Genomic DNA, 12779 nt, shown 5'->3' with positions numbered 1-12779 from the left:
AGGGTCCCGGCGCTGCGCTCGAAGCACATTCGCGGGCTGAAGTGATGCAGCAGAATTGTTTTCCTTAAAGTCCTTGAAACGGTGAAGTGCAAGGAGGGCACACGGGCATGGGTGTTGGGCGCAGGTAGTGTACAGGGATGGTGCTGGTGCGCGCAGGGATGGGTGTTGGGGTGCAGGTAGGGCACGCAGGAGGGGCAGGTGTTGGGGTACAGGGAGGGCACAGGGATGGTGCTGGGGTACACAGAGGTGATGTTGGGGCACACGGAGGTGGCAGATGCAGGTCTTGGCCGCTCCCCTCGCTGTCTTTGGGGCCACAAGCCGCCGTGTCCCCGGGGACACACACCGACGGGTCCCGGGGCCATCCGTGCTCTCCCCATTCGCTCATGACCAACCCCACCTGGAGCTCCCTGTGCATCCCGACCCGCACCAGCTTTATTTTCGTGCTGCATTGCTGTTGACATGGAAACCAATACCACTTTCTGTTCCAGAGAATTGGAAGCTAAAGCTACCAAAGAAGTCGAAAGAAAACTAAGCAGGTAAGAGACTCATTTAAATTCCCTCCCACAGTTTAGATGGAAAGGTGGCCTAGGGCTAGGAATAGTTGTGGGCTTTATCGGGAGCTTTAATCTCTTGTTAATTGTAAGGATAAAAAAACCTCTGAATTTGAAAACGTTCTCAATTTTGTGGAGAAATGTCTGCAAGTTTAGTTAATTCTGTAGAATAAACACCTTTTCAGCTGTTTTTTTTTTTTTGTGTGTGTGTAACAACTTCACTTGTTTAATAGTTTTTTTTTTTAATGGGGAGGTTTTTGAAGAGAAAAATAACTTTTCTGCACTAAGTTGTAGTACCTAACAATAACTGAAAAATGAATGAAGGGTTTGGGGTTTTTTTGTACACTTCAGCCAAGTATATTATTGGGAGGCAAGACAGTTGTGGCAAGAACTCGAATAAACTGCGTGTTGCCATGTAACTACTGGCTCTTTGCCTCTTTTGCCATGAAGAGTTAGCTGGTGAATTTCCTGTTCACATGTAGTTTTTAGAAGGAGAACTTAACAGAATGAGCTCGGGGGTTAACTCGGGAGTTCAGAGTCATGTTGAACTAAGGATTCTGTGCCAGTAACATGTATCGCTTTTATATTTAAGTAGTTGTTTCTTCTGCACCGTTTGTTTTTAGTCAGGTGACTTTCTTACAAGGATCAGTTCTATTGGTTACATTCTTTGTTTTCAACTTTTGTCCTACTTCCTTTTTGGGTTCTTTTTCAGTTAGAGCTTTAAAGGCCTTTTGCTAGTGATCTGTTAAAAGGGATTTCTACTGGGGCCATTTGAAATGTGTCCAAACCCTGAGTATAGCTGATAGAATCTCAGGTTTGGTACCCTGCTTTTTTCCTTCTTTTCTGTGCCTGAGCAGTCTCCAACTTCCAGGCTGAGCTATGAGTGTACTGTGAAAACTGCTTTGCTTTCCCCTGCTCTCAGTACGTGTCTTCTTTTTTTTTTGTTTGGCATTATACTTAAGCATGAATGATTTTTCCCATGTTGTTGTTGAAATACAGGGAACAATTGGGATACATGGGAACATTTAAGATACCTTTGGCACGTTGCTGTTAACCCATCAGCGTTCAGGGACACGCAGCGTTCATGATGCCAGAAGTGATTTCAGAACTCTATTATAGAGTGACAGAGTGCTAAGTTCAGAGCAGTACTTGGTGCCAGTCTTAGTCAGGAGATCTTCACATTTTTATGACCTTAGCAGAGATCTTGTTATGCTGGTAGGCAGTGCTGAGAGTGAGAAGTAGTGAAAAAAAACTACAGAACTTCCAAAATTCAGTGCTTGGAGAGTAAATTCTGCTATGGAATGGGTCCCCATGTCTCTCTGACATAGAGGAGTGTGTTTTATTCATTTCAAAGATCCAGAACTGGTTTGAAGTTCACATTAATGCCCCAGCTGGTTTATGTTTAGCTAGGGAGCTCTTGTTGTGTGAGCACACAGCTGATAAACCGTGGCATGCCTGCGCTGGATAGACCTGATTAATTGTTTTACTGGGGTAGAACTCAGCAGATAGCCCTCATTCTTCCTCCAATGTCATTATTTACAGTCTTATTAAATTTGCAGTGACCTAGCCGAACTGTAAAAGAGCAAATATCCTTTCCTGGGAAGGTACATAGACCTGTGCCAGAGTTTATGTTAATCTCAGATTTCACAGTGTGGATATAGACTGTGAGCTCCACGGGACATTGGCTTTGCTTTGTGTGTGTTCTGAAGTCACTTCTGGAGTTTATGCTTATAAATTAATGGGTAGCAAATACACTTTTTAATCTTACTGGGAATATTGGCTGGCCTAGACTGTAGATTTGTGATAGGATAAGTATTACAGCTTTTAGTGCAGTTTGCTCATCCAGTTGGATTCCTGTTTTACACTCAGGATTAGCATTTGGCCTGTCTGGCCTTTTGGAAAAGAATCCTCATTTGGTCTGTGTTCTCTCTAAAATTCATACATGCCTGGTGCTGTGCAAATATTCCTGGTCTCAAAAATAAGCTTGCATGACTTGCGACAGTGGTTCAGATAAATCCATTGCACACTCTATTGTGGCATCATGTTACGAGTTAAATGTCACCTGATCAGCCACAACAAGAGCTGTCTGGTGTTAACTGGGGAAATTTAAGAGTTAAATTTGGTTAAAATCAGGACTGCTAAAAGTCACCATTAAGTTCTTCTGATTTAAGCAATAACTTCTCAATTCTGTTTGGTAAACAGGGCTTTCCTGCCTCATTTATGTGGAACTGAGAGAAGGTAAATATCTGAAATATGTTGACAATTATTTTCCCAAACCCAGGGGTTTGACTGTTGCTTCACAAGCATGCAAACCATAGGGAAGAGTCTCCACAGCTTCCATTCACCTCTGATTCTGCCCACTGTGGTTGCAGACTGGCCATGTTTTGGGAGAGCAAACTTCTCACCTCTAGATTTCATCCATGTATTCTGCAAAGCTACTACTGTACACTTGATTTTTATGCTTTCATGTTATAATAACCACCATATTTCCATGGTATTTTTCTTATCTGCTGCAGGGAAAACATAGAACTGGCCCAGTGGTAGAGACTTATAAAACCAGGGGAAAATGTAGTTGTTTCTGTTGATGTGTAAGCACTTGATTTTCTGTTGGGTTTCTGGAGATGGATCTTTTTCCCGATAAACTTCTTATGGAGAGATGTCTGCTGTGAAATGGGAAGAGTTTATTGCAGAGAAAACATTCTATTCATGCTTTCAAGACCTTTACAGCTATTTGGGTAAAATTACACATCCCTTTCTCCTCCACAGACACCTTTTGAGGTTGTACATGATTGTCAGGTGGTCTCCATAAGGTACCTTTGCTGTTTCAGTCTCACAGCAGCCCTTGTGCAGAGCAGTGCTCCTCTGCAGCAGTGACACTGCAGCATCCAGGAGCAGGGCAGAGTTGATGCTGGACTTGAGCAGTTGATTGTGGAGGAGCAGTTTAATCTGCCTTCTTCGGTTCCTCATTTGTTACAGGAAGATAGGGATTGTTTATGGCTGCTGCTGGAGTCTTGTGTAGTTGGATGATAAACTTCTTGGGAAAGAGATCTGTCTTTTGTCTGCTTATGTGGCAGCAAACATCTTGGATGAAACTTGAGGGCAAAACGAACACAAATATTTCAGAATTATGGTCCATTTGTAGTCCTTGTATTTGGGAACATCATTCTGATGAGCTAGCTTCTGTATTGGGAAAATGGGAAAGCTGAGTGGATTCCACGTAATTGGTAGTGGCAGACATGGTAGGTAGTTCTATCACTTCACTTTTAGGGTGATAATTTAAAGACTGAGGTATTTAAAAGCGCAAAAGAAAGTAGCTGATACACATTTACTAATTAATTATTCATTCAAGTATTTTTTCCAGTTTTTAGCTTGGCAGCACCTCTCCTCCCTGTTAATAGCTGGAAAGAACCCATACACACACGTCTGGAAATGAGTGGGTTTGTTTTGTTCTCACTGCTTGAGGCTCTCTGTGCTCCGAGGAACACGCTGGGTGGGTTCAGGTGCCAGAGCATTTCCATCCGAGGCACTGGCAGGGTTTGTTGGGATTTTTTTGTTAACTTCAAAGTACTGGTGTCTATTCCATAAACTCCACGTGCTCCTTTGGTGTAGTGTGCTGTTTTGTGGATGGCATTGATAAAGGAATTGTAGGATCCCTTTTAATCAAAATACACATTTTATAATTGATGGTTGTAGAATGCTGGTGAGTAGGAAAGCTAGCTGTTGGTTTTTACAGAACCTGAGAAATCACTTTGATTGGCAATTTTATGTATTTGTGTCATTTCAGAAAAATGAAAGATGAAGGAACTTGTAGGTCAAAATACAGAAGATTTATCAGTCACAGCAACATTTGATAGTCTGTGTAGATGGTCAGCTGTAGGTTGAACATGTGGTGCTATCTTTGCAGAATTGTTAAAGGTCTTTCAGTCCCTGATACTTACCTGTAGCTACCTGGCAGTGTTCCACCTGTAGCACTGCAAGTTAATTTATAACTGGAAGAAGAGCAAATGGTGGAAAGGATTTATTTGTTTATTATTTTCCAAAAAAAAAAATTAATATGTCCATCTCTGGAGATTTTACATTAGTTTCAGAAGCTGCTGTGTATAATCACTTCTAATTCTTACTTGTATGTTTGCTCCAGTAGTATATGGACAAAAGGTAAAAATCCATTGTTATTTTTTGCCTTCAGCTGGCAACCCAGTGCCTCTGGAGGCTGGCTCCTGGTTTAAGTGGGCTCCCTTGTCCATGGCAGAGGTTCCCTCGGGTGCCCCCCTGCCCAGTGCTGCTGGGACCATGTCTCCAGCCTGGAGGGCCATCGTGATGGCACCAGCCGCCGATGCTGTGTGTGAGGTGCTTCAGAGGACACCCAGCAGGCCATGATACCTTTGGGAGAATCCCTTTGCAGCCTCAAGACTCCCAGAAGTTTGTTGGGATGGGGGCGATGCCCGCTGTGCCTGCTGGGACAGTGTGGGTCCGTGGGCTCGGGGGCAGGGCTGGAGGGGCTGCTGGGCCTGCAAAGCCCTGGGCAGGGTGGGGCTGCTGCTCCTGCAGTGTGGGGAGAGCTGGCTCTGGCCGTGGCTTGGAAGCCCAGCGAGTGTGGCTGCCCTGGGGTGTTCCCTGCTCTTCCTGGGGCTCTGGGGCTTTGGGTCAGAACACTCCTGCAGGGTCCTGAGCCAACCGACCCCAGCACTGCCCAGGCCACCACTCACCGTGTCCCCGAGTGCCACATCCCTACCTCTGTTAATCCCTCCAGGAATGGGGACTCACAATTCTCATACCAACATTTCCTCAGTGCGGTAATAGAATTTTGATTTTATTGTGGCAAAACATGTTGCCCTTTGATATATTGTAACAGCAAAGATAGCAGAGCGGCACAAACATTAATTACTGCATCCTCAGCCTGTCTGCCAGGGGAAATATGGATGAACTTGATTTTGCTCTTCTGCAACATTAAGAATAAAGGTTAAATATGTCTATTTCAGCCCAGGTATTTTTACAGTGCCAAGCTGGAGCTTTAGAAATTAAAGATTAATAGAACTCTTTTTTTCAAGAATTAAAGTAATAAGTGAAGCATGTTTTGATATAAATATTACCTGAAATGTTTGCAGTTTGAGCTTGACAGCTTTTTCCACTTCAGAAGTCACATAACAAATAAGGCCGTACAAAAATAAAATGCCTTGTACTGTCTTGATAACCTGTCTTAGAAGACTAAAAAGTTGGTTTTAGCTTAATTGAGGAAAGCATTTTAGTAGTTTGTTGGTTTTTTCCCCCTCTTATACAATGAAGAAGTGTGCTGGAGTACACAATTGGAACAAAAATTTACTGTTAAATAAATAATGGTAAATATTTATCTGACCCTCGGTCTGCTTAAATTTATGCAGATAACAGCAGCTTCTCCTTGCCCATCTTCAGAGCTATCAAATGTGCAGTCTCTCCTGAGATCAAGATCCATTTTCATTTTGTCTCACTTGAAAATAAAGCACCTTTCAAGTTAAGCTGTTGAAACTAGAGGCCTTTGTTCTGTCTCCAATGTTGATTTCCTACGGCTGGGATGTTTTATTTTCACTTGATCTAAATTGAAAAATATGGTTTGCATTTCTGCTAAGGCCGTTTAACCTTGAGCAAGCTAATCCCATTACACAGGAGGAGAAGGATGTTGCCTGTGTGTGTGTTTTGGTGGAAGTTGGATGTGTGATAGGGGAAATCATGGAGACCTGTTTATATATTCGTGTTATCAGTCAGAATGCTTGGTCCTTGCTTTTCCTTGGCCAGCTGATGGACCAGTGTGCTGCTCCAAACACTTTGGCCACACAAGGGCAATGCATTAAGTTTCTCAGGTGTAAGGAAAAGCCTGGCAAAGGAACTTGTTAATTTTCTGGCTTTGTGTTGTTACCACGAGACGGGATTGCTGCGGTGGTTCCTGTTCCATGCTGTAAAGGACCATGGAGCTGCTGCTGGTTTGTCCACAGGAACAGGGAGCTGTTAGTCCAAGGTGATAAATGGGAAATACTACATTCCACTTGTGTTCCTCAAGGAGCAGCATTAGAAATGGAGCTTGTTTGTTATGTGTTCTAATGGAGGTTGGAATCAGAGGCATCAATCCCATCATTTGCTGTCTGGTGAGAGGGCCATGGATCTGTGAGTTGGGAAGGATAAGAGAGACTCATGCTTCCAGCTGTCAGAAATGGAAATTCAGGTGTTCCGTGTGAGACTGATGGCTTAACAGGCAAATGTGAATTGTTGTCTCAGGTTTAAGTTTGTGTATGAGGATGGTGTATAGGTCTGTCTTACTTGAAGGGTTAAGTTTTCAGGGAAGGGCAGGGACAGGAAGGGCTTTGCTGTCTTTGTACTTTAACTGGTACTTAGTTGTACCAGTTGGGTTAGTTTTGCTCTTTAGTCACTGTGATTTTATGTTATAGTGGTAATTAATACTCTTAAAAACTTAAAATGAACTATAGGTGGATGATTTTTATCTAGGGAATACCTAAAGTCCTGATCCTACTCATAGGGGGGTTTATGTCTCCTAAGCTAGCTTTGTAATCTAAAATCTGTTGGTCTTAAAAATATAAGAATTGAATGAACACAGTTTCAGAATTTAGTAATTCTGTTGATCCTCTGTGAAAAAAACCACAATGATGCTGTGGTAGAATATTCCAGAGATATTGGTGTGTTAGTTGTTAGCATCTGTCTTCCCAAAATGAAATGTAATTGTGTTGATTTAACTGTAGCAGGATTGATGAGGGTTTTTTTTTTTTCCCTGTGAAAATACTACTTTGCATTCTGCTTGCTCTTGAACGTGCTACAGCTTTCTTCTAAAAGCAGAATGATTTTTCAGTTAATGCAGTTTTGGCATGTGACAGACTGAAATTTGTTATACAAAACAAGTGCTCTGGTGGCTGTCTTAACTCCTAGAACTCTGCTCAGGTTATTATAGATCCTGTAACTCAGCTGTAGCCCCAGCAGGCAGGCAGAGGTGAGGCCCAGCCCAGTACTGAGTTGCCTAGGAGCAAACCAGTGGTTCTGCCCTGAATGGAAGGAACTGTGCATGAACTGGGTATCGTGTCAAGAAGGAGCTGGGATCTGTAGAAGCTGTTTCCTCTGTACTGATTCCAGACCTGGTACTGTTCTCCAGTTCAAATTGCCTGTTAAAATTTGGACGGTCCCAAATTAGCCAAACTGAGGGTCAGTATCACCAACATCCCTGTGGTTACAAATGCTCAGGGTGTCACAGCGAGGGGCAAAACTGACTGAAGTGTCACCTTTGTAGTGCACGGATGTCACTGCAGGTTAATCATTACCTCAGATTTGCACAGGACCAAGGGATTGCTCTAAATGAAACTGGCCAGCTGGAATTGTTTCTATAGTTAGATGTCTGACCTCTTAGTTGTCCATGAAATCATTTTTGAGACCTAATTGTAAATGCAAGATTGCTTTTGCAGTGGGACCGTCCTCGGTGAATCTTGCAGCCAGCTGATGAAGCTGTGATAAAATGCAAAATAGCCACATTGTGTTTGATGGGTTGTGATTCCTCTGGCTGTGCACAGAGGGGTCTCAGAAATAACACTTTTGGGTAATTATTTTGCATTCCTTAGCACGTCAGAAGCCATTCTTTCTTAAAAGAGGTAACTAATGCTTGCTTTCTGTTATTAGAAGATCTTAAAAGCCAGAATTTGGTCGTGGAAGCTTCTCAGAGTAAGGGTGTGTCTGTAGCAGTGACTGCAGGTGGGGTGGAGTGGAAAGAACACAGGGATGGTTTCAGTGCTCCTTGTCAGAGCAGCTCTGCTGCTGTTCACACCTGCAGCAGGAGGTGGTGATGAGAGTGGCAGAGGAGAAAAGGAACCCTGGATGTACAATAAAGCTGTGTTATTCCAACCAAAGGGAGCACTGGGGAAAGAGTTAGAGGATGCAGTGGGGTTTGCAGTGAGAACCAGTATCTCTGCAGGGTATGAACAGTGATTGCTGTTGGTGGTTGCCCTGCAGATACAAACAGCCACTGGATTTTCAGTATATTGTTACTGGGGCATTGGGCTTACCAGGAGGAGAACCACCTTCACCATCTCACTGGCGAACCTCAGAACAGGGCAAAATAACAGTTTTAGAGTTTAAAGGTAGAACTGAAATGGGCAGTAGTAATGTGGAACTCACCTCTCCCAAAGGAATGGTGGGATTATGCAGAAGGCTGAGGATAAGCTGCTGCTGGGTACCAGAAAGGTCTGAGGAGCTGCTGTTCAGCATCACTTACAGTGGCACCACCTGCACAAGAGGCAGTGCTCAGAGTGCTCCTGTTTGTCTCATTAAAAAGTGAGGAACTTATATGAATGTGCAATAGTGGAACTGGGCAACTCACGTGTGGATTGAAAAGAATTGAAAAAGAAAACTCAAAACCAAAGCTGATGCCTGCACTTGCTTTGAAAGGGGCTTGAGTTGAGTTAAAAGTAGAATGAACTGGTTGTTTATATATCTAAAAAAGTAATGAAAGTTTTAGTACCTGTGGACTGTCTTGTGGTTTAATACATTCGATTTACATTGCTTCTGACAGATACCAAACTATATTATTTAAAACTGGAGGTTTATGGATAGTCTGGGGTTTAAAAGGAGCCAGCTCAGTGTTTCCAGGCAGAAGCAAACCATGTAGTCACTGCCCCTCAGTGACTTTTTTAGTTGTTCTTCTCCAAAAAACTTTTGACGTCTGTTTTTAAACAGAGTGAACTGGACAGTAGTGTTCCTGCTCAGCCTTGGTTTGAGCATGAAATAACTGTGTATCAAGTGGCATTAATTAACGTATGAAGTTTTGGTTTCACTTTTGGCAAGTTACGGTTTTGTTTCGCCGTTAGGGAGCTCTGAAATGGCCCTGCTGCTGCCAGCTGTGGTCTGCCCTTGCCCACACTTGGGTGTTTCCTGGCAGAGGTGGTTTGGGATGAGCGAGCTGGTGCAGATGCACAGGGTGTGTGTGGCTTAGGCTGTGTGTAGGAACTCTCCAGGCTGGGATGTGCCAGAGCTCAGTCACACCAGTTCAGGGAGAGATTAAATAACATCTGAATTTGCTGGCTTTTGAACCAAATTCAAGTCTAAGTCTTCATTGTAAGCTTTGGAAGAAAGAGCTCCTTACATGTAGCTTGACACCACATCTGTGCTTGAAGTCCTGTCACTGGTGGCTTGCACTGACAGTGACAGTCCCTGTAGAAATAGGATCCAATTAGAAGCAAAAATCCCCAGTTCCTTTTGTGTCACTGTGAAATAATTGTTCTAAAATGAATCTAAGTGTGTACAGATTATATTTTGGGAGAGTTAATTACAAACTGTGTGGTTCAGGGATTTAGTGCAAGAAGAGGAAGAACAGTTGATGGAAGAAAGGAAAAAGAGAAAAGAAGACAAGAAGAAGAAGGAAGCTGCTCAAAAAAAGGTATGTGGAGCACTGAGAATAAACCCCTGTGCTTAGGGGTGACTTGTTTCATCACTAATAAAAACAAGTGTTTTCTTACTAATTTAATGTCTTAAATTTGAATGTACTGTCAGTTATTTAGAGGTAACTGACACATTGAATACTATAGTTGGCTCTGTGTAGTTTCTTACAAAACTAAATTTTCTTCTGAGGTGACCCTTCTTTTTCCTGATTGTCAATTGATGCAGTTTCAGGTTTGAAACACCTCAGTGTTAGTGCATTTACTAGTAGAATAAAAGTACCATTTTAAGGCAGTGGCTTTCAGCTGCATCCTTACTTTAATATATCTTCTTATTCTTCAGTATGGAAACGTGTCATAAGAGAATGTGTAGTAGAGAATAAACATTTTCATAAAAAAGAAAATATTGACAGCAAATATGTTTAGGGATGGAAATGTCACAGAAATGCTTGTAAGTACTTCAGGATCCCTGTTTACTGACAAGATCCTCATCATAGCCATTGATTCTAAATATTGACCCTGAGCTTGAGAGGAGCTTGTAAATGCAGTTTGTAGCCATGTCCATTTGGGTAGGAGCAGAGTGCTCCACAGTTTTCCCGTGATTCCATGGCCTGATGCTGGATATGGCTCCAGAACACACTGGTTTGTTTTACAGTCACAGGCTTGCCAGCAAAACCTCCCAAGCCTTGAGCTGAGCCCCAGGCCCTGATGGAGTGTGGGAGTGCCCAGCCTAAACACGTTCATTGTGTTTTCTCTCGGGCATTGGCACCTTAGCACAGAAAGCAGCCAGCAGCCCTGGCTGTGCCTCTTGCCCTCCATGGATCTTTTTGGGTGCTGTAGGTCATCAGAAACAGCAAAGAAAATTTTGAAAAGTTCCAAGTTCTCATTTTCCCATCCATGGCCCAAGTGCCAGGCTAAGGAGTTGGGTCACAGCTGGGGAGAGGGGAGAGTACAAAAGCTCCAGAGGAAGCTCTGAACATGCACAGGCACAGCAAGAGCCAAAGAGGCACCACGTAAACATGCTGTGGAAGGATACACCAGTGCTTGGGGTTCATATATTGAGTGTGTCAGTAATTAGGACCGAAAGGAGTAGTGGAGGGACAGCAGCGATCCCAGAGGTGACACTTGGGCTATGGAAAGCCTGTGCTGTGCCCCCATCCTGGTGCTGAGCAGCGTTCCTGGATGTATCCATTTGCCTTTTTGTGCGGTATAAACACGTGAACGCTTGGCTAAGCCAGGTGCTGGAACACAGAACCGTGGTATTCTAAGGGCACAGAACCAGCCAAGGCTTCAAAGTAGGTATTTTAACCATATTGAACAAAAAGCATAATGAGGAGTTCTGGTGGTGTGTAGCGGCCCCAAGTGCAGTGCCTTCCTTTGGGAAGCTGGGTAAGAGGGAGAGCAGCTCTGGAGCACAGAGGAGGAACTTGTGCTTTTGGGAGGCCCTTCCTGAGCACAGTCTCACTGTGGTGTGAAGTTAAAACCACACCACTGAGGTGCACTTCCATACAAGAAATGTTTCTCTCCCATTTTATCCTGTGATAAACTTTCATTCAAATAAATCTCTCATCTTGGCCATATCACAGGTATAACCCATTGAATCTTGGAAATTAAAGACTTGAAGCTTTGGCACTTGCTCCCTTATTCTTTTCCATTTCCAGGTCACTCCCCCTTCCCTGCCCTGTTCTGCAGTAAAAGTGGTGACGGCTCTTTGCTTCCAGGCACAGTTTTTAACTCACTTAAAACATCTTAATTTGCAAGTTTAATTCCGTCTGTTTCATGTAGTTATCTTTCAAATTAATTTTGTCTTGTATAACATTTAAACAGCTTTTTAAGCATAAGGAATAATAGGCCTGGGTTGGTTAGAGAGATGCTTCTGAAGTAGATAATTAAATAACTTGAAACCGTTTAAAAAGAGGGAAGTCAAAAGCTAATGTTGCTTTATGAAGTGGCACATGTACATGTGGTTTCTCTCTTATCTGCACAAATCACTGACACTTCTTTTTTCTTGTTCTAGGCCATTGAACAAAAAATCAAAGGTAAGTTACTTTACAGTTAGTTCTACTCTGTGTATTATTTCTGGGATTTTAAATATGTTGAATCAAATGTGTCACCTGAAGTCTCCTCCCAAAAGTGACAGATGGGACCCTTGAGACTTCAGCTGCGCTTTTTCAAAGTGACCACAAAAGTCTAGAAGAGTAACAGCAAAGGGTTTATCCAGGGATTGGAGTTGCTGATCTTCCTGTTTTCCATTCTTATTTACTTACAGAGCACCAGGCATAGACATAATACCTGAAGTTCCTTTCCTTGCTTGGTTTTTTCCTTCCCCTTTTTTGCTTTGTTTGAGAAGTACACCAACACTTCAGAATAACTGTATAAGATGGATCTGTTTGAAACTTAATTTACAATATTCTAAGTGCAGCTGGGATTGGGAACACATGATGGACAAGTAATTAATGTGTCCAGTTTTAACTCCTGCATGTGGAGGGCTCATCCTGCAAAATGTTCAGAATGCCAGAACCAAAAGCTGTAATTTCAGTGTTCATGGCAGGTGGGAACACTGCGGTTTTCTGAGTGTTTGTGGGGTTTGTATGGATCTCCGTCCCAACCAGCTTCTAAAAAGGGGGGGAAAGATTGTTTTCACTTCCTCTTGAATTGTAGCTCTTCACCTGTTAGTTGGGAAGTGCATAGTAATTGCTGAAGTGGTCATGTGGAGTCCTTGCTGAAACCCTGTTTTCTGAGGATGTTGGTTTAATTTAGCACTTACTGGAGCAGTGGTAGAAGCTCCAGAAGCTTCAGAGCTCTGCTTAGCAGAGACGTAATTCCTGCT

General features: G+C 43.0%; 1 protein-coding gene across 12 annotated transcripts in view; it reads left to right on the top strand.

Annotated features, from left to right (window-relative positions):
• TNRC6A (trinucleotide repeat containing 6A) overlaps positions 1-12779 on the top strand; it is a 60161-nt gene that overhangs the window by 14865 nt on the left and 32517 nt on the right. For 5 of the 12 annotated variants that reach the window (XM_017733983.1, XM_017733986.1, XM_017733980.1 and 2 more), the window contains exons 1-4: positions 218-536; positions 2754-2789; positions 9861-9951; positions 11967-11988. In XM_017733983.1, the coding sequence (XP_017589472.1) occupies positions 460-536; positions 2754-2789; positions 9861-9951; positions 11967-11988 (226 nt within the window). In that variant the 5' untranslated portion in view covers positions 218-459. Of the gene's footprint in view, positions 1-92; positions 125-216; positions 537-2753; positions 2790-9860; positions 9952-11966; positions 11989-12779 lie in introns of those variants that run through there. The other 7 variants (XM_017733985.1, XM_017733976.1, XM_017733977.1 and 4 more) reach the window with 6 other exon arrangements.

This window comes from Corvus brachyrhynchos, unplaced genomic scaffold (genome assembly GCF_000691975.1).
Source record: "Corvus brachyrhynchos isolate BGI_N302 unplaced genomic scaffold, ASM69197v1 scaffold5, whole genome shotgun sequence".
NCBI lineage: Eukaryota > Metazoa > Chordata > Aves > Passeriformes > Corvidae > Corvus > Corvus brachyrhynchos.
The sequence above is the reverse complement of the archived record's forward strand: the minus strand, read 5'-3'. Positions and strand labels throughout refer to the sequence as shown.